The sequence below is a fragment of the Dendropsophus ebraccatus genome, chromosome 7, assembly GCF_027789765.1.
Source record: "Dendropsophus ebraccatus isolate aDenEbr1 chromosome 7, aDenEbr1.pat, whole genome shotgun sequence".
Taxonomy (NCBI): Eukaryota; Metazoa; Chordata; class Amphibia; order Anura; family Hylidae; genus Dendropsophus; species Dendropsophus ebraccatus.
This window is the reverse complement of record NC_091460.1, coordinates 95,447,654-95,474,495: the sequence shown is the minus strand read 5'-3', so window position 1 is coordinate 95,474,495 and position 26,842 is coordinate 95,447,654. Positions and strand designations below refer to the sequence as shown.

At 43.9% G+C, this 26,842-nt stretch overlaps 1 protein-coding gene across 2 annotated transcripts in view; it reads left to right on the top strand.

Moving 5' to 3' along the window:
• The window catches only part of ACER1 (alkaline ceramidase 1), an 88,939-nt gene that overhangs the window by 11,585 nt on the left and 50,512 nt on the right, over positions 1 to 26,842 (top strand). For both annotated transcript variants that reach the window (XM_069976645.1, XM_069976644.1), the window contains exons 2-5: positions 6,671 to 6,767; positions 19,858 to 19,972; positions 20,131 to 20,269; positions 25,359 to 25,496. In XM_069976645.1, the coding sequence (XP_069832746.1) occupies positions 6,672 to 6,767; positions 19,858 to 19,972; positions 20,131 to 20,269; positions 25,359 to 25,496 (488 nt within the window). In that variant the 5' untranslated portion in view covers position 6,671. The remainder of the gene's footprint in view (positions 1 to 6,670; positions 6,768 to 19,857; positions 19,973 to 20,130; positions 20,270 to 25,358; positions 25,497 to 26,842) is intronic.

Genomic DNA, 26,842 nt, shown 5'->3' with positions numbered 1-26,842 from the left:
TATCACACCAATGCCAAGCTTCAGAAACAACTGTAGTTGTATATTTATTGTAACGGTGGTAACTAGTAGCAACAGTCTCTCCGAATGCAACCGGGTATAAGGCAGGCTTGAATAAGGCAAAGTAATGGGTGATGCTGCAATAGGCTGTGCTGATAGCGGGCTGGATGATGGGAGTAGTAGTGATACTGAGGATAAGATGCTGGGTGGAATGAGACTGAGATGAATACTTGCTGTTGATGATTAGAGAAGATGATGAGAGGAATGACTGAAGAACGGCACCCAGATCTGGAGAATAGATGAGAATCTTGAGAACTTGAGAATAGCACACAGCCAGGAACACTTCTTGTGGAACTGGAGCAACAGAGCACACGTATCTCTCTCCTGACAGGGGAGAGAGAACACACAGAGAACTTGTCCCCCTGATGGTGGAGAACAAGACTGAGGCAGAGAGGAAGTCACATAGTATTCCTCAGCCAAAGCTCGATGGCCATTGGAGTTATCATGGAAGCAGGGGCAAGTCACGTGACATCCAGCCATTGCATCATCACACCATTAGGCATATACAGTGAAATATACATGAGAAGTACCATACTTGAACACTGGGGGGGGGGCGACATAATACCCTTAGGCACTGATACCTGAATATGCATACAAGAAATGAATGGAATAGCAGACCTGAACACTGAGGGGGTGACACAATACACACAGTTTGCAGTGAACCATAGCTTTCCAGAACAGGAATGGTCATAATAACAGTGTGAGGATAAGAGGGCCTGTTCTGGGACAGTGCACAGTACTCTGCCAGGGACGAGAATAGTAATGATACACAGGAAAATAATATATATTTTATTCAATAACCCGCTGTTAACTTCTTCTATGATTTGGAGTTGTTCTCTTTCCTTTTTCCCCCCCCAAAATGCCCCTCACTTTAACCCAAAACAAAACACTCCACACTGTTCCAGTAATAAAACATGCCCCACACAGTGCCCTTGGAAAAAAAAAAACCTTAATCCCAGTAAGAAATTCACACCCACTGACACTACCACTTAAGCACCAAGCTGCTTCCGCTTGGGGAAGGCCTAACCTTGTGGTGAAATTACATTATTGTGTCCCTCTGGGAACAGAGAAGGTATCCTATAACATGGCAGGGAGGCTAGCCTGGCTCTCTTGCACTCCGCAGTGCTGCTATCTCTTTACCTATATCCACTTAAGGGGCACAGATATAATTAAATCCATCAAAGGAGAATTGGGTTTGCATTCTGCATCTCCTGGGTATTTAGACCCTGTTATTTTAACATCCAGCTCAGGCAATGGGACACTTGGCCACATTCCATGCCTGATTGTCCTAGAAAGCAGAATAATAGCATAGAGAGAGAGGATGCTTCTAAATGTTGCCTTTCTAAAGAGATGTTGCAGAGTAATTTTGGAGCTTTTTTTCTGATGCAAGGTTTCCAGCCTAAGGCTAAGTTCATACTATGTAAAAATGACAGCTGTCTTTCATAACAATGGCCATCATTGTGAAAAACAGACGTTATTTAAAAAATAACGGCCATTATTTGCGCATTGACCGCCGTTGTAATAAAAGACAGATGTCATTTTTAAATAGTGTGAACCTAGCCTAAACCAGAAGTGGATTCTGAACAGAGAAAAAATGGTAATAAAAGACTGAAATGGCCAAAACAATTAACTGTAAGATTAGGTCTATCTGTATGTAATATTTGGACAGGCTGTTTGGGGGGAAGAAAATAAGTTGCTGCATTAAAGGGCCACTAGTCACCACTGTTTTGCTCTGCATACCACGCTGCATGACTCCATTACTCAAACAAGTGAATGGGATCCCATTGATACTCACAAGCAGCCATGCCTTCTTTACACTGAGAACTGTGAATCTGTGGAACAGTCTACCACAGGATCTGGTCACAACAAAAACAGTAGAGGGCTTCAAAACCGGCCTAGACAAGTTCTTAGACCAAAATAACTTAAATGCATATGTATAGACCAGGGGTCTCAAACTCAATTTGCCCGGGGGCCGCTGGAGGTAGAGTCTGGGTGAGGCTGGGCCGCATCAGGGGTTCCACAAGAAAAACAACATAGTAACCCTCCATAGCCACTCCCCTACAGTCACCACATGCTGCTGACTGAATAGTGCCCTATATAGTATCCAACCCCAATTATAGTGCCCTATACAGTATCCAACCCCAATTATAGTGCTCCATATAGTATCCAACCCCAATTATAGTGCTCCATATAGTATCCAACCCCAATTATAGTGCTCCATATAGTATCCAACCCCAATTATAGTGCCCTATATAGTATCCAACCCCAATTATAGTGCTCCATATAGTATCCAACCCCAATTATAGTGCTCCATATAGTATCCAACCCCAATTATAGTGCTCCATATAGTATCCAACCCCAATTATAGTGCTCCATATAGTATCCAATCCCCCATATAGTGCCCCATATAGTATCCAATCCCAATTATAGTGCTCCATATAGTATCCAATCCCCCCATATAGTGCCCCATATAGTATCCAATCCCAATTATAGTGCCCTATATAGTATCCAATCCCAATTATAGTGCCCCATATAGTATCCAACCCCAATTATAGTGCCCTATATAGTATCCAATCCCAATTATAGTGCCCTATATAGTATCCAATCCCAATTATAGTGCCCTATATAGTATCCAATCCCAATTATAGTGCCCTATATAGTATCCAATCCCAATTATAGTGCCCTATATAGTATCCAATCCCAATTATAGTGCCCTATATAGTATCCAATCCCAATTATAGTGCCCTATATAGTATCCAATCCCAATTATAGTGCCCTATATAGTATCCAATCCCAATTATAGTGCCCTATATAGTATCCAATCCCAATTATAGTGCCCCACATAGTAGCCAATCCCCCCATATAGTGCCCCATATAGTATCCAATCCCAATTATAGTGCCCTATATAGTATCCAATCCCCCCATATATGCCCCACATAGTAGCCAATCCCCCCATATAGTGCCCCACATAGTAGCCAATCCCCCCATATAGTGCCCCACATAGTAGCCAATGCCCCCATATAGTGCCCCACATAGTAGCCAATCCCCCCATATAGTGCCCCACATAGTAGCCAATGCCCCCATATAGTGCCCCACATAGTAGCCAATCCCCCCATATAGTGCCCCACATAGTAGCCAATCCCCCATATAGTGCCCCACATAGTAGCCAATCCCCCCATATAGTGCCCCACATAGTAGCCAATCCCCCCATATAGTGCCCCACATTGTAGCCAATCCCCCCATATAGTGCCCCACATTGTAGCCAATGCCCCCATATAGTGCCCCACATAGTAGCCAATCCCCCCATATAGTAGCCAATGCCCCATATAGTGCCCACATAGTAGCCAATGCCCCCATATAGTGCCCCACATAGTAGCCAATGCCCCCATATAGTGCCCCACATATTATCCAATCCCCCCATATAGTGCCCCACATAGTAGCCAATTCCCCCATATAGTGCCCCACATAGTAGCCAATTCCCCATACAGTGAACTATATAGTATCCAATGCCCCCATATAGTGCCCACATAGTAGCCAATGCGCCCATATATGTACCACATAGTATCCAATGCCCCCATATAGTGCCCACATAGTATCCAATGCCCCATATAGTGCCCACATAGTATCCAATGCCCCATATAGTGCCCACATAGTATCCAATGCCCCCATATAGTGCCCACATAGTATCCAATGCCCCCATATAGTGCCCACATAGTATCCAATGCCCCATATAGTGCCCACATAGTAGCCAATGCCCTCATATAGTGCCCACATAGTATCCAATGCCCCATATAGTGCCCACATAGTAGCCAATGCCCTCATATAGTGCCCACATAGTATCCAGTGCCCCCATATAGTTCCCACATAGTATCCAATGCCCCATATAATGCCCACATAGTAACCAATGCCCTCATATAGTGCCCACATAGTATCCAGTGCCCCCATATAGTTCCCACATAGTATCCAATGCCCCCATATAGTGCCCACATAGTATCCAGTGCCCCCATATAGTGCCCACATAGTATCCAGTGCCCCCATATAGTTCCCACATAGTATCCAGTGCCCCCATATAATGCCCACATAGTAACCAATGCCCTCATATAGTGCCCACATAGTATCCAGTGCCCCCATATAGTGCCCACATAGTAACCAATGCCCCCATATAGTGCCCACATAGTAGCCAATGCCCTCATATAGTGCCCACACTATCCCACCTGACCCCCCCACAAACTACCCCACGTTACCCCCCTACACACACTATCTCACCTTACTCCCCCCCTACACACACTACCCCACCGGGCCCTGATCCCCCCACACACACACACACACACTGCCAACCCCCCAGCCTTCCCACCCCCCGGCCGCCATCCCCTGGGTTACAATAGAATACTCACCAGCTTGGATCCGCTATCGCCGGTCGCGGGGCACAACTGCCGGGTGACGTCATTCCAGCCCGTGTAGACTAGAGGCAGGAGAGAGACGCCGCAGGAGCGTGGAGCCGCCACGGCCGTCCATCCAATAAATGAGGGTCCGGATGACGTCACTGAGCAGCGCGTCCCCAGCGTGCTATACATCCGTGGGATCCGGCCTCAGGGAAGAGAGGGGGAGAGAGGTCAGTGCTGACGCAGTGAGTGCCGGGGCGGGGGGGATGTTCTGGGGGCGATCGCTGTCGGGCGCCGGCACTGCCCACTGTAGTTTGACGTCGGTAGGCAAAAGATTCGAGGCAGTGACTTCCTGTCTGGGGCACTGGCCCCGAATCTTAATGCCTAGCGACGTCACTGGGTCGGGCCACATGTAATGCGGGACACTGGGTGAGGTGGGGGCCGCAAACTAGTGTCCCGAGGGCCGCAGTTGGCCCGCGGGCCGCAAGTTTGAGACCCCTGGTATAGACCCTATCACCCCTCCCCCTTCCCTGTATCCATCCCCTCCTTGGTTGAACTTGATGGACATGTGTCTTTTTTCAACCGTATTAACTATGTAACTATGTAACTGTGATTGTTACCCCGCAGTCACAAAAAATCCATCCATATTGCTGGAGTGATGGATTTGCGAGACAGACAGTTCATCACAGTGGTTTTTGCCTCGTTCAAATCCGTTATATTTATTTCTTTATTTTGGTGCTTTAAGTTTTTGTGTCTTTTTTTCTAAAATAGTGGGTTTAATGCATACGTTTTTAGTTACGTTTTCTAATTGATCATGTGATTCAAAAAATTTTCTTCAAGAGTGTGCAAAAAATGCTGAAGAAAACTGTCTTTTGGCATTTCCTCACACAGACTTATCTGACAGATTTGAGATTGAAACAAAAGCTAGGAATGGATCTGAAAAGAGGAGAAATCTCAGTCTTTCCTTTATGACCTGTTCTCTGTGTAAAGAGATAAAAGTAACAATGGCCAGATTTATCTGATTGAACAGTTTTGCCCATAGCAACCAATCAGTGCCAACCTAACAGCTCCCTAACTGGTTAATCTGCTTGCTGCTGGAAAATCCTGCTCTGTCACTGAATATTCAGGCATTTCAAGATATAGGCATTCGATCCACTGTCAGAATTTATTCAGTATGGTTGCCATTTAACAGTTTAACAGATCTTTAAAAGTGATTAGGGTTGGACACTGTGTTGGCAGTTCCACTTCAGTCATTCCTGTTTGGTGGTGGTTTGATGTTGATTTCGATCTTTCAGATAATAGTCTTGTTATACAATATACAGTTGATCAGTCATGAAACTAAAACCACTAATAGGTAAAGTGAATAACAATGGTTAAAATTCCGGGTTTCTCACAGCAATCTGCTGCGGATACTTGCCCATTTACTTCAATGGGCTGACATACTTTCAGCGGGATTGTCATCCCACTGCGAGTATGTCAAACCCAGCGCCATTAACCCTGGCGGCCGGGAACATACTGTACTGGCTTCCTGCTCCGGCTTGCTTTGGGGGCTCCCGGCGTCTCCTGGCGGTCAGCCAATCAGTGCTCTGTGGCAGGGCAGCACACTGATTGGCTGACCGCCGGGAGATGCCGCAAGCCCCTGAAACAAAACTGTATGCTTTTTTCCGCCTTGACACCATATGGGTGGAGAGGTGTGCACCTCTTGCTAAATCCAGTGGCGGGAAACAGTGGAAATTTTAAATTAGTGGAACACAAAATTAAAAATTGATAAATGTGCCTCAAAGAGTCTCTCTGTTTTGTGTTATGATATACAAAGCCTTCATATTTTTTTAAGCTAGAAATATACATGGGATGGATATTTCCTGAGCTGTCTTGTCACTGGATGAATTACAATGTATCAACATAGTATGATGATTAATATCATCCATTTACAGTCTGTGATTACCTGAGGCTATTGAAGCCATCTTCATGAACACTAGGTAGAACAGGTACTGTTTGACAAAATGAAAATAAACTATGTGTTATTGGCTCCCCTTCAGGGCACATCAGCTGATCTGCACATGTGTGTTTCCACAGGGCAAATTGAATGTTAAACATTTTAATGTATATTCCTGAATACATATTCTTAAAGTTCAGATGTGGACTGTTTAACTATTTTACAATAAATGTCAGTAGTGATTTAAAAAGTATAATAAAGTGTAATGGTGTATTTATATTTCTATCCAATTTAGCATGCCGCCAAATATTTTTGCAAGGCACAGTTCAGAAATTGACTGGTGTGAAGCAAATTACTTACATTCAGAATATGTAGCAGAATACTACAACACGGTAAGTTAATTAGTTGCATATTGCTTTTCTTTAGTCCATCATTAACCCCTTTAGGACCAGGGTGATTTTAGCCTTAAGGACCAGAGCTAGAGTTGAGTGAATTTACATTACAAATGAAGCACTTCTTTGCTCGGCAGTTGGCTTATATGTCGGCTACCTCCGATCTCCGTGCTGCTCCTCCCCAGGTGCCTGGAAAAGCTGGATCCAGTCCTGGGAAACTGGGAAAGCAATTTGCTTTGTTTGTAATGTAAATTTGCTCATCTCTAACCAGATGGGAATTAAACATTTTTGGTACTTTGTTTATTTATATTTGTGTGTGTGTGTTTTGTTTTACATTCATACATTAGTTTACTGTCCCACCATGGGGACTTAACTATGTGATTGCCTGATGATAGGCAGATTACATTGCAATGCAGCTCCGGTGCTTCGCGTCATCCCAGGACATAACTGTATATTCCTGAACGGCAATGCACCCGTTCCTGAATGGGTGCCAGTGGCGAATTAACAGTGCCAATCCTTGACAAATGCCAAGCGTGCTGCACAGTGCGGGCTGTATTTGCAAGAGAGGATGATGGCAGGGGGACACTGAGAAACACAGGGCACTGGAGGGACACCGAGCATCCCTCTGCCATCATCCTCTCCAGCAGCCACAGCCTGCACAGCTCTGGAAATCAGATCATGACATCACCATTTTATCCAGGAAGTGAGGCCTTGATGCCTTTATGTGCATTTCCCGTAATAAGTGTATATTGGGGATTTGTATAACTATTGGGGGGCAATACAATATTTTAATAAAAATTTCCGCTGGACTTCTCAATTAACCCCTTAAGGACAGAGCCTGAAATGGCCTTAAGGACAGAGACAAATTTCATGAATATGACCTGTGTCACTTTATTCATTAATAAGTTCGGGATGCTTTTACCTATCTGGCTGATTCTGAGACAGTTTTCTCGTGACATATGGTACTTTACATTTCTGGTAAATTGGAGTCGATACTTATAACAAATCTTTATGAAAAAAAAAAACAAAATAACGTGAAAAATTTTGAAAAAATGCATTTTTCCAACTTTGAAACTTTTCTGCTTATACAGAAAATAATTATGCCACATAAATTATATATTAAATAGCATTAGCAATATGTCTAATTTATGTTGGCAGCATTTATTAAACTATCTTTAATTTTTTTTAGACAATAGGAAGCTTGACACATTAGCAGTAATTTTCCAAATTTTCAGTAAAATTTCAAAATCAGATGTTCTTAGGGACCTGTTCAGGTTAAAAGTGTATTTGAGGGGACTGTATGTAAGAAAGCCCCACAAAGCACCCCATTTAAGAAACTGCACACCCCAAACTCTGCAAAAGCACATCCAGAAAGTTTTTTTTAACCCTTTAGAGGAGTCACAGAAATAAAAGCAAAGAAATTTGAAAATTTTAATTTTCTGTGCAGAGGTTTTATTGTAATCCAATATTTTTCATAATTGTAAACCTATTACCAGAGAAATGCACCCCAATATTGATTGCCCCGTTTCTGCAGTTTATAGAAATACCCCATATGTGGCCCTAATGTGCTATTTGACGCAACCACAAACCTCAGATATAAAGGAGCGCCTAGTGAATTTCAACGCCTCCGTTATATTTGGTCATTTTTGACTGTACCACTTCAGGTTGGCAGAGGTTCTGGGGTGCCAAAACATAAAAAACACCCCTAAAGGGACACCATTTAGAAAAGTACACCCCTGAAGGAATGTAACAAGGGGTACGTTGAGCATTTGGACCCCACAGGTGCTTTACAGATTTTCAGAACAATGTGGCGTAAAAAAGGCAAAAATTCACATTTTTACACTAAAACATTGTTCTAGCCTTCATTTTTCATTTTTACAAGGGGATAAAAGAAAAAAAAAAAACACCAAAAGTGTATCGCAGTTTCTCCCGAGTACGGAAATACCCTACATGTGGACATAAAGTGCCAAGTGGGCGCAGGACGAGCCTCCAAAGCAAAGGAGCGCCAATTGACCTTTGGAAGCTGGATTTCTTTGGAATGGATTTCAAGGGCTATGTCGCATTTACAAAGCCCTCGTGCTGCCAAAAAATTGGACAACCCCCACAAGGGACTCCATTCTGGAAACTACACCCCTCAAGGAATCTACCAAAGGGTGCAGTGAGCAAATGGACCCCACTGGTGACGGGCACAAATGTGGAACAATGTGACGTTAAAGGGAAAATTTAAATTTTTTCACTTTCATGGCACAAAGTGGTCCAAATCCTCACTTCACCCATTGTTAGATACCTTCAAGGGTATAGTTTCCAGAATGGGGTCACTTGTGGGGGGTTTTCACTGTCTTGGCAGCACGAGGGCTCTGTAAATGCGACATGGCGTTCATCATCCATTCTGGCCAAATCCAGCCTCCAAAATCCAAATGGCGCTCCTTCCCTTCAGAGGCTTTCCCTACGCCCACATGGTGCTTTATGTCCACATGTGGGGCATGTATGGACTCAAGGGAAATTTCTCTACACATTTGGTTGTTTTTTTGCTCTTTTAACCCCTTTTGAAAATGAAAAATGAAATGAAAAAAAAACCAAGTGTAATATTTCATTTTGATGCCACATTGTTCCACATTTGTGCACATCACCAGTGGGGTGCATATGCTCACTAAACCCCTTGTTACATTACGTGAGGGGTGTAGTTTCCATAATGGGGTCACTTGTGAGGAGTTTCAACTGTCTTGGCAACACAGAGGCCTGTTAAATGCAACAAGGCCCTCAAAAACCATTCCAGCCAAATCCAGCCTCCAAAAACCAAATGGCGCTCCTTCCCTTTGGAGGCTTACCTTGCACCCACATGGCGCTTTATGTCACATGTGGGGTATTTCTGTACTCAGGGGAAATTGCTCTACACATTTTGAAGACATTAAGACAAGATCAATGATTAAGTGTAAAAATTAAAAGAAAAATTTACACTAAATGTTCGTCTAGCCTTGATTTTACTCTACGTGTAGAGTAATTTCCCCTGAGTACAAAAATACCCCACATGTGGGCATAATGTGCCATATGGGCACAGGGCACAGGGCAAGCCACCAAAGGGACAGAGTGCCATTTAGAGACTGGAATAGAGGATGGAGGCCATGTCACAATTACAAAGCTACTGTGTTGCTAGGACAGTAGAAACCCCCCACAAGTGACCCCATTCTGGAAACTACACCCCATAAGGAATCTAACAAGGGGTGCAGTGAGTATATGGACCCCACTGGTGACGGGCACATATGTGGAACATGTGCTGTGAAAATAAAAAATATTTTTTTTTTCATTTTCATGGCCAGGGGGTCATATCCCCGCTGCACTCCTTGTTAGATTCCTTATAGGGTGTAGTTTCCAGAATGGGGTCACTTGGGGGGGGGGGGGGGTTCTATTGTCCTGGCAGCACAGAGGCTTTGTAAGTGCAACATGGCAAACCTCTAATGGGAATGGCAGCCATACCTATTTAGTTGAGGAAAAGGGACAATTTTAATTTATTTGTGGGTATTAGGCCAATTATTAGTTTATAGGGTTTAAAAGGACAGGAGTCCATCAAATTCAACCTGTGTTGATCCAGAGGAAGGCAAAAAACCCTTGTGAGGCAGACGACAGTAGCCCCATCACAGGGAAAAATTCCTTCCTGACTCCATAATGGCAATGAGAATAATCCCTGGATCAACGTGACCCCTGAAATAGGAATAAGGGACAGAATTTAGAAAATCTTGAACTCCAATGACATGTGGTACGCCTTGAAGAGATCCAGTATGCAGAGGCCGGGGTGATCAGGACAGGTGTCACCCTGGAAAATGGTGTCCTTCCTGATCCCCCATTACGGCACACTCTGCGCTTCTTCTGATGTCTCCAGCTTTCCAGTGTGCGGGACGCCACCTAGAAAATGTTGCCCTGGTGCGATACGGGGTCCTTCATATCCAGAAGCGCTGGGTCCGCTCCATGGCTGCTAAATATTAGGGCTTTATTACTGCTTCTGATATTTTCGGATCATGCCACAAGCTACAGTAGCTCGGACAGCAAGGGACAAGAAGAGGGGGTGCTGGGATAAAAGTTATCCCCATACGGGTGGTAACCTTTATCCAGCAGTGGGAAGATCAGTTCCCGAACGATCTTCCCACTAACTCCGAGGAACGGGGGTGGGGGGAGGAGGCATCTGGGGGCTGGATTCATGTGTCCCTTCCTTCATACACTCTAAGGGTATGTGCACACTGCGGAATGGCGACGAATAACCCTTTGTGCATTCCGCAGCTGGCACCCGCCGGAGGACTGATGCAGGTGCGCGTCTCCGTCCGTGTCATAGACTCCATCCTACACACGGTCCCTCTGTCAATAGAATTAACGTGTTCATTCTTTGGACATACGACGGAATCCGCCCGTGCATAGAATGGGTGCGGGTGCCAGCTGCGGAATGCACAAAGGGTTATCCTTCGCCATTCCACAGTGTGCACATACCCCAAATCTGTAAGTGTACCCTGAGGTACTCTCACAGAGTTCGTAGAATTTCACGTCATACCGTCATCTCTTATTGGCACGGTACTGGCGGAAAAGACGTGTCTGGGGGGCAGCATACACTACGCTACCCCAGACACGTCACTGGATAATGAGGATGAGGATGAATGGGGGAAAAAAGGATCCCCCATTCATCCTCACTGGCTGTTTCGGTGTTGGAGGCAATAATAGCGCATGCGTCCTCCACCGAAAACACCCTGTGGGCCATTTTTATATATGGTATGTATTTTTCTATATGGGGTATGTAAATGTGTAGTGGTGTAGTGTAAAACTTTATTTCATGTAGTGTAGTGTAATGTAGTGTTTTTTACGTTTTTTTTAACATTAAGAGGTGATCAGAGCAGGTATTTACTTTTTTGGGGACTTATATCGCCGTGATCCGGCCGACCGGCCGATCACGTCAATCGGGACGTGGCACCGTGGCCACCATTACTTTTAACAGTAATGGCGGTCTGTGCCGTTCTCGGACAGCATTGAACGCCATTGCTTTCCGGGTCATCAGTGATCACTGATGACCCGGAAAGCTGAAGATCGCTGTTATTGGCTGATCTGAACGGATCAGCCTATAGCAGCGATCGTCAGCACGGGGGTATTAACCACCACCCGTGCCGACAAGCTATGATGGTCTGCTATGATTTATATCAGCCATCATTACCTGATTGCTGTGTGTTTACACACAGTGATCGGGTAAACATCGGCCGTAAATTACGTCCATTTGCGTTAAGTACCACCCTGCGGGGGGCGTACATTTACACCCAATGTCGTTAAAGGGTTAAGTACAGACAACACCCCCCCCCCCCAAAAAAAAAAAACAGAATGTTCAACAGCAGCCTACAGGTGCTAGTGCTTACCATATATACTCCCCCCAGCGTGCACACAATAAAAACCTGAAAAAATGAGGATCTTAGCAAACTATTTGATCAAACAGAGTGTACCATGTCATCTAAAACCTGGTCCAACTCTAGCATTCCCACAATAGCAATGGCCTCTCTCTCTTTTTTTCTGTTTCTGCAAAAATATTTAATTTTAAAGAGGCCAATTTCTCTGGGTTAAGGACTTTAATTCAGGACATAGACTGGAAGAGGCTGTTGTCAAATTCAAATACAGATAATAAATGGGAAATCTTCATATCCACATTAAGGCTATGTTCACACTACGTATATGTACGGCCGTAGTGCGAGCCGCGAATATTCGCCCGTAGTTTTGAGGTTAATGCGTACGCTGGAAAGTATACGATATACGGCTGCACAGTGCACACTACGTATGAGCCTACGGCCCGATCGTAAACGGACCCGTAAAAAATGAACAAGACCATTGTTTGCGGCCGGAACTGTGCAAATTCACGGCTGTGGATTTACAGGCGGTCCTGTACGGAGTACTTAAAATATAGCCGGCAATAATGCCGAATGCCGATGCCTCTAATAGTTAATATATTAAATTAATAAAACACATTTTCTTTGTATTAAAGTCCCTTTCGTTGTTCAATAATTTAATTCTAACGAATCCACCATTGTGCAATTAAATATACTGTTAAAATAAATATATATATATAAATAAATGTATATTTATATATTTTTTTTTTTACAGTATATTTAATTGCACAATGATTGATTTGATTAAATTATTGAACAACGAAACTGATTTTATTACAACGAAAATGTGTTTTATTAATTAAATATTAATTATTACATGAAGCTCTTTAAGCCGTTAATTGATATTGCCGGTAAAAGAGCAAACTGTAATAATCAATACTTTACTTTAATTAAAACATCAAATGTTTCTTCTAATTATGTTATCACAATAGCATTATTAGAAGAAACATTTTAAATTATATGTGCGCTCAGCTGATTGGCTGATCGGCTCAGCGCACATATAATGAGCGGGTCCGCAGCACAGTGACTTCATTGTGCTGCGGACCAGCGAAGAGGACACATCAGGACATGGGAGGGTGAGTATAAAGCTCTCCCCACCCCCTCCCCAGCACTGCACCCATCCCAGTAAGGAAGGGGGGTCACTTAACCCCTTCCTTGCTGGTATGGGTGCAGTCTGACATCAGTCTGGTCCCCAAGGGGTTAAGGGGGATGCAATGCATCCTCCCTTAACCCCTTGGGGGCCAGACTGTAAGCAGCGATCTGTAAAGATGCTGCATACTGTAAGGTGCACAACACCACTCACAATGATGGGTGTTGTGCTCCTGTTTGTGTGTTTTTTGTGTGTTTCTCCCTTTTTGTTTTTCAGATATCGGTATCCAGTGGATTCCGTCAGATTCCATGGACTACGTCGATGACCGGCGTTTTTTTTTTAAATAAAATGGTCAATGAGGGGTGTGGGGTGTTTTTATTTGAATACAAAATGTTTTCACTTGTGTATTGTCTTTATTTCTTTACTTTATAGACTTAGTAGTGGAAGCCGTCTAATAGAGGGAATCCATTACTAAGTCGGGGCCTAGTGTTAGCCGGTATAAAATGGCTAACACTAACCCCCCCCCATTATTACCGCAGTACCCAATGCCACCAGGGGTACTGGGAAGAGCCGGGTGCCAGTGGTCCCGGAGCGGGTGCCAAAATTGGCGCTTCTGGACTGGGGCGGCAGCAGGCTGGTAAGATTTAGGCTGGGGAGGGCCTAAACCAATGGCTCTTCCCACCCTGGTGTTACCAGGCTGCTGTTGCTTGGTTTTTAACCTGGCTGGTTATGAAAATAGGGGGGACCCTATGCGTTTTTTTTTTATTATTTATTTATTTATTTTAAAAAAACGCATAGCGTCCCCCCTATTTCCATAACCAGACGCTCTGGGACCACTGGCACCCGGCTCTTCCCAGTACCCCTGGTGGCATTGGGTACTGGGGTAATAATGGGGGGGTTAGTGTTAGCCATTTTATACCGGCTAACACTAGGCCCCGACTTAGTAATGGATTCCATCTATTAGACGGCTTCCACTACTAAGTCTATATAGTAAAGAAATAAAGACCATTCACAAGTGAAATTTTTTTTATTCAAATAAAAACACCCCCACACCCCTCATTGACCATTTTATAAAAAAAAAAAAAAACGCCGGTCATTGACGTAGTCCATGGAATCTGACGTAATCCACGTCAGATTCTGCTGGAGAGGATGAAGGCAGAGGGATGCTCAATGTCCCTCCAGTGCTTTGTGTCCCTCAGTGTCCCCTTGCCATTATCCTCTCCAGCAGCCACAGCCCACACAGCTCTGGGAGTCAGGTCGTAACATCATCATTTTATCCAGGAAGTGAAGCCTTGATGCAGTAGTAAGTGCAGGGAAAAAAAGCACTTTATAAGCATTTCCCGTAATAAGTGTATATTGGGGATTTGTATAGCTTTTGGGGGGTAATAGAAAACTTTAATAAATATTTTCACCGGACATTAAGTAACTTCTAAATTTAATCCTATAGGTAACAAATACAGTATAAACGCTTTAAATCAAATCCCACATGGCTTACAAATGAGGTTAAAAGGGCTACAAATGACAAAAAGGCATAAAAAAAAATACAAATCAGAGGGGTCAGCTGTAGCCTTTAAAAATTATAAAGAGCTTACTAAAACGTGTAAAAAGGTAATAAAGGTAGCAAAAATTCACAATGAAAGACAGGTGATCAAAAATAGCAAAACAAATCCCCCCCAAAATTCTTCAAATATATTAATGCAAAAAAGCCAAGGTCAGAGCATGTAGGACCCCTAAACAATGATGACAGGGAGTTAACTACTGGGATTCAAAAGAAAGAGTCAGGGCTGTATTAGATGCTCAACGCCTCCTGCCCAAATGTTTAGCAAGGGCTAAACGGACATCATTAACAGTCCGTGCAGCCCTTAAATTGTATACATTACCTCTCTGTGGCCCCGATGTTCTTCTACCCTCTACTCACTTCCTGGCGCCACCGCTGTAGCTTCAGGGGTGGCTCTGGGAAATGAGCAGAGGGCAGAAGAACATCAGGACTGTGCAGAGGTAATATATACGGTTTATTACTTTTCTTCACTTATTTGTTAGCTGCGCGTTGATATTACACGAAGTGGTGCGCGCCCAGCGGCCGATGATTTTAGGTCAGGACTAAAAGACATGATCAGCTGATGATCGCTGTCATCGGCTGATTGTTGCCTCTATATTTGGCCAAATCGGCCTGATTGAGCCAATTATCACATGTGATAGAGCCCTTACTGAATGGGATCTTCAGCTCTGTATAAACAACAGAAGAGGATGGAGGCAAGATGGGCGGTGTCAGTGCTGAGGTAGGCAGGGCAAGGCTGCTAACACGTGTAATGTATTGAACTGCATTACTGTAGATATGGTCCAAGATAATTTAAGAAAACTGAATGTAAGCAAAGCTCACATGGCCTGATGGATTACACCCCAAAGTTCTAAGGGAACAATTCTGTAATTTCTTTACCCTTGTACAAAATATTCATCAATTCTTTGGTGACTGGTATTGTGCCAAGGGACTGGCGTAAGGCAAATGTAGTGGCAATCTTCAAAAAGGGCTCTAGGACTTCCCCAGGTAACTATAGACCCGAAAGCTTAACACCGATTGTGGGGAAACTATTCAAAGGGCTTATAAGGGACTACATCCAGGAATATATAGGGCTAATAGTATTATAAGGGATAATCAGCATGGTTTTACTAAGGACAGAAGTTGTCAAACCAACCTAATATGTTTTTATTAAGAGGTGAGTAAAAGCCTGGATAGGGGGCAGCTTTGGACATAGTGTACCTGGATTTTACAAAAGAATTTGACACTGTCAGTTTGGATAGGATCTTCTTCCAGTCATTTGAGACCAGATAATTCCTCCTGTGCCCTATGAAAGGGGTTGGAAGTTACTTTCCTGTATAAGTATATGGGACGGCTCAGTGCTGACATGAAACTTTCCGATAGACTTACATTGACAAAGTGACTTGTGGCCCCTTTACACAGAGCAGTAGGAATTCCCTGGTCATAACTGACTGGAAGGACTGCAGACCTCATCTGAACTGTCGGAACAGTAGAGCTGGAAGAAGTACAGGTTTGGGTTGCCATCTACCTTCCCTGCACTGATGTGAGGAGGGTAATAATAGGTAAGGGCTGGAGAGGTCATTTAAAGGGAACCAATTAGCACGATTGTGCTGATATGGCTTTTAGTACAGTACAGGTCTACTGAGGCGACCAGCCACTGAGTATAAGATGGTGGGAAAGCTGGGTCACCACATCATACTGAGTATAAGATGGTGGGAAATCTGGTATGACCCCCATCATACTGAATACAAGATGCATACAAGATGGGGAAGCTGGGTGACCTCCATTATACTGACTACAATCCAAAATGCTGGGAAAGCTGGGTGACCACATCATACTGAATACAAGATGCATACAAGATGGGGAAGCTGGGTGACCTCCATTACCCTGACTACAATCCAAAATGCTGGGAAAGCTGGGTGACCACATCATACTGAGTATAAGATGTTGGGAAAGCTGAGTGACCTCCTTCAGCACCATCCTCACCTCTATACAATGTCTCCATCTGCATTGCTCCACACTGTAATGCTTTCCACTTTATAACCCAATTCAGTATCTAGGCCCTAAAATAATACTTATGCCCTCACATAGTAGAAAGGCCTGAATCTGTCCCCCTATATAGTAGGGGCTCTGTGCCTCAATATAAGTATAGGCCCCCTCTGTTTCCCCATATCGTAATCAGGCCCTTCTGGGCCTCCAAATAGCAGTTAGGCCTTCAATGTGCGCCATCTACTAGTCATGCCCCTCAGTGCATCCAAATAGTAGTAAAGTCCAGTATGTGCACCCATATAATAGTTAGGCCTCTCTGTGCAGGAAGCCCCCCCCTGAAGTTAATCGCCCCTGGTAGTTAACCCCCCATCCACCCACATTGGTATTCCCTGTAGGTACACACCATGGTAGTTATTCTCGATGAGATAGTATCCCCCAATTTAGGCATCCCACTGTAGGTAATACCCCCCCCCCCCCCACACACACACACAGTAGATAGTATCCCCATGGTGTTAGTCATGTCCCCTGCTACTTGGCTCCCATACCCCATGAAAACATTGTTTATGGCGGTTAGCCCTCACCCCCCATGTAGGCTTTCCCCTTGTCAGCCCGCTCCCTGTGTAATTAAAAAAAAAGTGCATATTCACCTGTCTGTAGCGATGCAGTCCTCCATCATCTCCTCTCCCTGTACTGCACAGCCTGACCCATAGGAACGATCCGAGGGCAGATTATCAGACTGGGGCTATGTTCACATAACGCCTTTTTTAGGCCATTCCGCGTTTTTAATGGCTGTCATTTTAGTGCCAAATTACGTACGATCTATGCAAATGATGACAGTTATTTGCTTTAAACGGCTTAATAAAGATGTTGTGTGAACATAGCCTGAACCTGTATCTGTGATAGCTATAGATCAGTAATATATTTACAAGAGGCAGAAAACAATAGACTATTTTACTATGTAGCCTACGTCAACAACAGTGCATCTTTTGCTAGTGTGAACATACCTACTGTATAACCATGTAGGAAATAATTTATCAAGACCGCTGTATCTGAATTAAATTGCCATTCTATTACACATGCTAGATTTATTGGCCTTAGATTAATGCTACAAGTTATGTCTGCACCCCTATGCCACAATGTTGCGCCCCTGGCTGTGTGGCGCAGACCTGGCAAAAAGGTACACACAAAGGTTTTCACAAGAATTAGCAACTGTTTGCTGGGTCTGGCACAGTTCTGAAGCATTTCCTTCTTTGTCTTTGGACAGAAGGCAAAAAAATATATAGCATTTTGCTTTTAATACAGGGGTGTCAAACTTAAATACACAGTGGGCCAAAATAAAAAAAATTGGACAAAGTCACAGGCCAACCTTGATAATTATTGAAGCGTGAATGCCGCAGTCCTGGCATTATCAATCGTGTGCATCTCCCACCACTGTGCACTATGATAAATGACATAATAATTTGCTATGACATAATTAACCCGATCCCATGTAATAGCCAACCTCCCCCAATATTACCCCATGTAGTAGCCAACCCAACCGTCTTATATAGTCGCCATCCCTCCCCCATAGTGTCATATAGTAGCCAGCCCCCCATAGTGTCATATAGTATCCAGCCTTCCCCATAGTGTCATATAGTACCAGCCTTCCCCCAGAATCTCACATAGTAGCCAGCTCTCCCCCATAGTCTCTTATATAGTAACCAGCCCTCCCCAATAGTCTCATATAGTAGCCAGCCCTCCCCAGTAGTCTCATTTAGTAGCCAGCCCTCCCTCATAGTCTCATATAGTAGCCATCCCTCCCCTGTAGTCTCATATAGTAGCCAGCCCTCCCTCATAGTCTCATATAGTAGCCATCTCTCCCCAGTAGTCTCATATAGTAGCCAGCCCTCCCCAGTAGTATCATATACTAGCTAGCCCTCCCCCATAGTCTCTTATATAGTAGCCAGCCCTCCCCAGTAGTCTCATATAGTAGCCAGCCCTTCTCTGTAATCTGATATAGTAGCCAACCATTCCCATAGTCTCATATAGTAGCCAACCCTTCCCATAGTCTCACATAGTAGCCATCCCTGCCCTATAGTCTCAAATAGTAGCCAGCCCTCCCCCATTGTCTCTTATATAGCAGCCATGGAGGGCCAGATGTAATTCAAATTCTAAATTGCCTGGCGGGCCAAAAGTGATGGCACCATGGGCCAGATTTGGCCCGTGGGCCAGAGTTTGACATGACTGTCATAGATTAAGTGGTATGTATGCACAAACTACTGCTGTCACTGTTGTTTCGTTTTGTTCTGCAGAATAAAATAGTACAGGCGATTTTAAGAAACTTTGTAATGGGGTTTATTAGGCAAACATGCCATTATGTGCATTCAAAACGACTTTCCCCAGGTCCCCATCTCCTTCCTCTCTCTCATTCACTGCTCATTATTAGGAAATCTCGAAGCTTTAACACAGTCGGGCCCTGTCTGTTCTATAAAGAGGTAGGGGGGAGGAGGGAGATTAGTCGGCAGCAGAGAGCAGAGAACAAAGGGTTAAGGCCCTATTCCACGGAATGATCGGCCGATAATTGACCCGTGGAATAAAAGGCAACGATCAGCCAACATTGTTCATTTCGGCTGATCGTTGCGTCATTTGTCTTTTAAGCATGTTGAAAAGCAAACGACTGGGATAGCAGTGATCCGTCTGTGGAATAGAAGCGGCGGCAGCAGACCGCCACCATCCTCTATGGGCTGCCTGGACGATCTAGTGATGACCCGGGCAGCCCCCCGCAGCTCCCCGCGGTCCCTCCCACACTCACCTGCTCACTGCCGCTGCCTGCAATAGCGGCAGCAGCGAGCGGAGAACGAGGAGCAAACGAGCGCTAAAAGTTATTATTGATTTTTGCAAAAAAAAAATTTAAACAGCAGTGACACTTTAAATCTGGCACAACTGGTACCATTTTTACGGTTTTTCATTCCTTTTATCTTATGTATGTATAGTATAGCTAGTCTATCAGATGCAGACTCAGATGCAGTTTTCCCATAAACAAGACCAATCTAAAACATGATACTTTTTATCTATTTTATTTTTCTGCAGGTTACTAATATTGCCTTTCTTCTGGTTGGCCCTCTCATGATGTACCTTTTACATCCATATGCATGCAAACGTAGCTTGACTGTTCATCTTGTCTGGATCCTGTTCATTATGATTGGTCTGTACAAATGTATTCTCATTTTTCTCCATATAACAATATTCATGTTTCCAATGCAATATTAAAATGCAGTAATTATTTATTTTTTGTATTTACATTTTTATGTAACTTACATTTTTGTGTAATTAATATAGTGATATTGGATAACTTTAATGTAGGTCTCTTCTCCATGTACTACCACATGACGTTGAGCTTCTTTGGGCAGTTACTGGATGAGATCTCCATCTTGTGGGTTATTTGCCTTGGATACTCTGTTTGGCTTCCAAAGCCTTATTTCCCAAGGTTCATCAAAGGAAGGTAGTATTCATCCATTATATAGCAGTACTTTATGCATGTCTAATATATTCTCACTGATCATTGGCTGTTGATAAAGGAAATTATTAATTGAAGAGGCTACAAAGAGGGACATATGGGCTAGTTTTGAAGTATGCTTATAGAGGTTGTGTCATTAAAGGGGTATTCTACTCAAACATAACTTTTGAGACAGCTTATGTAAACAATTCCCTGGCAGACTTTATCTGCAATTTTGTAATGCTTGGCAGATTTTTCACAGTGAGTTCATTGGCAACTTGATGTCAGATTAACCCTCCCAGCATTACAAAGTTGCAGATACAGCCTGCCAGGAACTTGTATACATGAGCTGTCTCACAAGGAACGAGGGAGGAGGTGGTTCAGGACAGCTCAGACACAGATTTCTTTGCCTTCAGCAGAAAGCAGCAGGATCACAACTGGGGGAAGGAGACAAAATACATAATAACAAGTATGGAATGAATTGTTAGTCACCATGGGCAGCAACATATAAGAATTTATGAACAATCAATAAAGGATAAAAGGAGGCACTCACCAGCAGTGTGTTCAGACCATCCGGCTTTTATTGCTGTTCGCAGGGGGAGCGGGGGAAACAAGGTGGGTGACCGCAGTTTCGCGGCTTAGTGCCGCTTTGACATAAGAAGTTATGTTTGAGCGGAATTCCCCTTTAAGAAAACAAGGTCTAAACTGATGCATTTTGTAAAATTAGACATATTTCAAATGTACAAGCATTCCCAAAAATGTACCATGTACACATGGTCCCTTTTATATATCAGTCTACGTTCTGTGCTTCCAGAACATTAAAAAAATGTTTTTATTCTTTAGTGCAAAGTGTCAAAGAGGTTTTTCCAAGCCCCCAAAAGCTGGAAGCTAAAAAGCCTTTTCAATTTCCTGCTTGATTGACAGTCTCCTGGAAGCTGAGTCCCAAACAGGGTCAGGCATGGAAGGCTTCTCAGTTTGCAGTTTTCAGGGGTTTGGGAAAGCTTCTTTGACACTTTGCACAGGAGACTGAAAGCGTTTTTCTATTATACAGTATGAAGAGAAATTTGACTAATACAAACAGTTTCAGCAGTTATGAACATGAATTGCTGCAGTCATATTACCTTAAACTTCTCACAGTTGCGTGCAAGTCACTTGTGCCTCTACCCCTATCTAATGAAGTCACCTGTACCCCCATAAGTATTCCCCCATGAACACAGATCTAGCTAACCCACATGCTCCTAAATAATGCTAACTTTATACAACCACTCCTACTATAGTGACAAAAACACTGAATAAAAACATTAAATACACACTAATACTCCTCCTAAACTGTGACTATATTAGCAGTTACAGTGCAATTACATTTGGTGACTCACAGGCAATGTCTTCTCTGAGGTTATTGTTCTCTTCCGTCATCATCACCACCCCGACCAATATGATTACTTCTTTCAGCAAGGACATGTCTCCAAGGATTGCAGTCAACGATTATCGGCCTAAGGCCTTATTCACACGTTCAGTATTGTTTTCAAGTCTGTAGAGTCCCCGCGCACAATCCGCTAAAATTACGGATTGTTAATTATCTTATCTTAAACGTATCAATGAATAGTGCATGTATATACAGTTTTGTATTAAAAATAGCAACGCAAAATTGTATAGTCCTTTGTTATATGAGAAATTTGATGTAGCCTTTTATACGTATTGCATGCTTATCTGTAGTGCTGTATGCATCACTGAAATGCACGGTGATCATGGGGTTAACTTCACCTCCACTGATTTAGTGCGATGCACTTTACTTGCAACTACTAGGAGATGTATGGTATTGCCTTATTTCTAGGAATCAGTAGGCTTTACAGAGGGATAGTCGATTGTTGTTTATACATCATTAGTTTTTTGCTGCTAGCTTGTGGCAGGCATATGAGGTCCGCTTTAATGTGACTAATGCGGATGATATACTGGTAGGATTCCCAGCTGGGAGGTAAACCAACCTTCACTGTTAGGTTGGTAACGTTATGATGCAATAACGTATGGCAGCTAAGTTGATTTTATCTTTTCTTGTTTGTGATAATAGCGTTGTTGGTGTGGTTTATATTAAATCCCCTTTCTGCGGCGATACAACATTGAACGCGATCAGGCTAAACATAGTCAAGCAAAATACCATAGATAAATAAATGTGCATTTAACCCCACCTCCTGTAGCCATACATGTATGAGGGTTGAAACAATCAGGATCGGGCTTACCAATTTGTGGGGGCATTCATGCACTGATACGAATTTATAGACTAACGTTGAGTCGTAGCCTCAGCTCACACTTTTTGCTTGGCTGCACCAGTGTGCGCCTTTTCCGGAGCGTATTAGATTTTTAATGCTAGTGTATCATAGCCCCCCGGTGGCTCTATGAACACTTTTTAAAGTCATATCATTTCGGCTACACTGATCTTGCTAATAGATTTATAGCTAGTAGTTATTACTGAAAAGGGATGGACTTATGCCGTGCCTTTAATATAGCAATGCTTATTGGAAGTTAACCCAATGATAACCGTGCATTTCAGTGATGCATACAGCACTACAGATAAGCATGCAATACGTATAAAAGGCTATACCAAATTTCTCATCCAACAAAGAACTATCCAATTTTGTGTTGCTATTTTTAATACAACACTGTATATACACATGCACTATTCATTGATACGTTTAAGATAAGAGAAATAAAAGTTACGTTTTATCCCTTTGGGTATTTTTTTGCTCTAGGGCAATACAATTAACTGTAAATACAATACCTCCCAATAGGGGAAGGATCACTATCCTTAAAAATTACGGATTGGGCATCCGTATTGCATCTGTGTTTCCATTTTTTTACTGTCTGCACAATACTAGTTTATAAAGTTGAGTAGGTTAAAAAAAAAAAAACCTAGCACCATTAGGCCCAACCCCTAAAAAGAGTCACATGATCGCTTATCAGCCATTTTACGTAGCCATTTCTGGTTTGCTTTATGCTGGGTTCGAGCTATGGAATCCACGCAGATAAGTTCTGGCGGATTCCGTCGCTTGTACTTGTTCGCCGCACCTCTCCGCCTGTGCCATGGACACCATTCTATGGCCGGGCAGATTCTGCGTTCTGCTGAAAGAAGTGGCGTTAATTCTTTAAACGGAATGCAGAATCCGCCCGGTCATAGAATTCAGTCTATGGGACAATCGGAAATGCCACGAGCCGGTACAGGCGACGGCATCCACCGGAACTTATCCACGCGAATTCCGTAGTCTGAACCCAGCCTAACTGTGAGATAGTTCTGTTAATAGTTATTTCTCTTTTGCAAGCACATGTGCTTCTGTTTGCAAGCACATGTGCTTCTGCAGTTCCTTCTTCCTGGTTGTGGTTGCTAAAAACCACAACCTTATGACCTATGAGTCATCTGTATTTTTTTACGGTAACACGGATGCTAAACAGGTTACAATCGGTAAATAATAGCGGATCCCGTTGATTTTTATGAGATTATCCGTAAGAAAAATCTGGGTCTGCACTAGGACATTTTATTTCAGCATTGGTTTGCATCCTTGTAATCTACTGATGTGCACTAACTCGAATACGGTAATACGGATCCGTAAATTACGGGACAAGGCCTAAGTGTCCATTTACACAAAGATTATCTGCCAAAGATTTGAAGCCAAAACCAGGAATGGATTTGAAAAGAGGAAAAATCTCAGGCTTTCCTTTATGACCTGATCTCTGTTTACAGTCTGTTTCTGGCTTTGGCTTCAAATTTTTAGCAGATAATCTGTCAGATCTATCTTTCTGTGTAAATGGACCCTTACTTAAGAAATCATTTAGTGTAATAATTTGCACAGAGAGATTTATCTAACAGATTTTTGAAGCCAAAGCCAGGAATGGATTTGAAAAGAGGAGAGATCTCAGTCTTTTCTTTATGACCTGTTCCCTATTTATAGTCTGTTCCTGGTTTTGGCTTTAAAGATCTGTTAGATAAATCTCTCTGTGTAAACACACCATAAGGCTATGTTCACACAACCTATATTTTTGTAAACATACTTTGCCTTGCTTTCTATGGGATCCCGGCTGGAGCGTATACACATCATATACGCTCCAGCCGGGATCCCTCGCGGCGACGCAAAGAACTGACATGTCAGAAAACCATGTCAGTGCACATTATGGAGCGAGCCGCAAGCTTTATAGTGTGCATTGGGGAGTTCTGATGCGGGTGCGCACAGATGCGCCCACATCAGAACCCTACGGCCAAAAAGATCATCCGGCTGTGATCTTTTCAGAGATCAGCCACTCTGTGACCCACCGGCTCACGGAACAGCTGGTCCCTTACGCCATGTGAACATAGCCTAATAGTGCATGTTCAAAGGCAACGATCAGCTGACATGGACAATGCTCCCTCACTGCTTTCTGTGCATATAATAGCACAGGCAGCAAGTAGGCAACTAAGGGTAAGTGAGCGCTAAACTGACAGGTTGGTGTCCTCACTTCCCCCGAGTTATTGTGTTGTGTAATGCAGCCTTTAGGCTCTGCACTTCTGCAGCACTTTACTCACGGTGCGTTTACACAGACAGATTTATTTGATACATTTTTTAAGCCAAAGCCAGGAACAGACTATAAACAGAGAACAGGTCATAAAGGAAAGACTGAGATTTCTCCTCTTTCTAAATCCATTCCTGGCTTTGGCTTCAAAGACCTGTCAGATAAATCTCTCTGTGTAAAGGCACCATTACTCACTAACTACTCCTCAACAGGTATAGACAGATCCACCTTTGAGGGTGCCCTCACACGTAGGTTTTTTTGTGGCGTTTTTTACGCCAATGGATGATGTCAGAGCCAGGGTCAGAGGTCTTCATCTACTCCTGGACTCCTGTAGGCTGCAGGTTTGATGGTGCATGTTATCTACAGGATTGAATGACAGAGGAATGAACCAATAGCTCTTTTCTCTGCCACAACACACACAGCTGAAAGAAGCACCACTGCGGTGTGGACATTACAAGGCCTGGTGGATAGAACTAGCTGCAGTTGCTATATGTCTGCCTACATTTTCCTGTGATTTTTTTTTTGTAATGTAATAACATTTTATCTCTTATGTACATAGGAGCCAGTTTGGTGCTGCTGTCTTTGTCGTGGCTGTTTTTAGTACATTGATGTCATTTGTAAAGCCTACAATCAACGCCTATGTCTTGAACTGCATAACCTTTCACATACTGTATCTTTTGTTAAAAGAGATCAGAAAGTAAGTACAGTATTGTAGAAATCATCGCTATGTGTCCTCAGTGGTGACTCTAAACATGTATTCCCATCACATTAATGGAGAAGTCTGCGCTTACTACTGCATCAAGGCTTAACTTCCTGGATAAAAAAAGGGTGGTGTCACAACCCGACTCCCAGAGCTGTGCGCAGTAGCGGATTAAATGTACCCTGGGCCCTGGGCTGTCCACCCAACCTGGCCCCCCCCCCCCCCCGTTAATCCGCCCAAACCGCCCACATTATAATCCGCTACTGCCCCCCCCCCCACGCCATCCCCAATAAACACTGCCTGCCCAATAAACATAATGTTTGGTCCCTTGCTGCTACCCCCAGTAAGCATTGTCCACCCCATCTCCACTGCCCCCAATAAACATATTGCCACTTGTTTCCCCGCTGTTGCCCCAAATAAACATATTGCCACCTGGTTTCCTGCTGTTGCCACCAATAAACATCTTGCCACCTCACCCGGTCCCCTGCTGTTGCCCCCCCCCCCAAGGTCACAGCTGGACAGAGGATGTCAGGAGAGAAGGGGGCTGATCTTATAGGGGAGGTCGCAGGGTCCCAGCAGCACAGAGGATGTCAGGAGAGGAGGGTGCTGATCTTATTGGGGAGGTCATAGCAGCACAGAGGATGTCAGGAGAGGAGGGTGCTAATCCTATAGGAGATGTCCCAGCAGCACAGATGATGTCAGGAGAGGAGGGTGCTGATCTATAGGGGAGGTCACAGCAGCACAGAGGATGTCAGCTGGGCCCCTCTTCCCCCCTTATAGATGGCCCCCGTCTTCCCCCTTATAGCTGCCCCCTTCCTTCCCCTTTATAGCTGCCCCCTTCCTTCCCCTTTATAGCTGCCCCCCTCTTCCTCCCTTATAGATGGTCCCCCTCTTCCCCCCTTATAGAAGGTCCCCCTCTTCCCCCCTTATAGATGGTCCCCCTCTTTCCCCCTTATAGATGGTCCCCCTCTTCCCTCCTTATAGATGGTCCCCCTCTTCCCTCTTCCCCCTTATAGATGGTCCCCCTCTTCCCTCCTTATAGATGGTCCCACTCCTCCCTCTTCCCCCCTTATAGATGGTCCCCCTCTCCCCCCCCCCTTATAGATGGTCCCCCTCTTTCCTCCTTATAGATGGTCCCCCTCTTCCCCCCTTATAGATGGTCCCCCTCTTCCCTCCTTATAGATGATCCCCCTCTTCCCTCTCCCCCCTTATAGATGGTCCCCCTCTTCCCCCCTTATAGATGGTCCCCCTCTTCCCCCCTTATAGATGCTCCCCCTCTAACACAAAAAACAAAACACAACTCACCTGCCATCCATTTCCCCGTCGAGGCTCTCGCCTCCTGG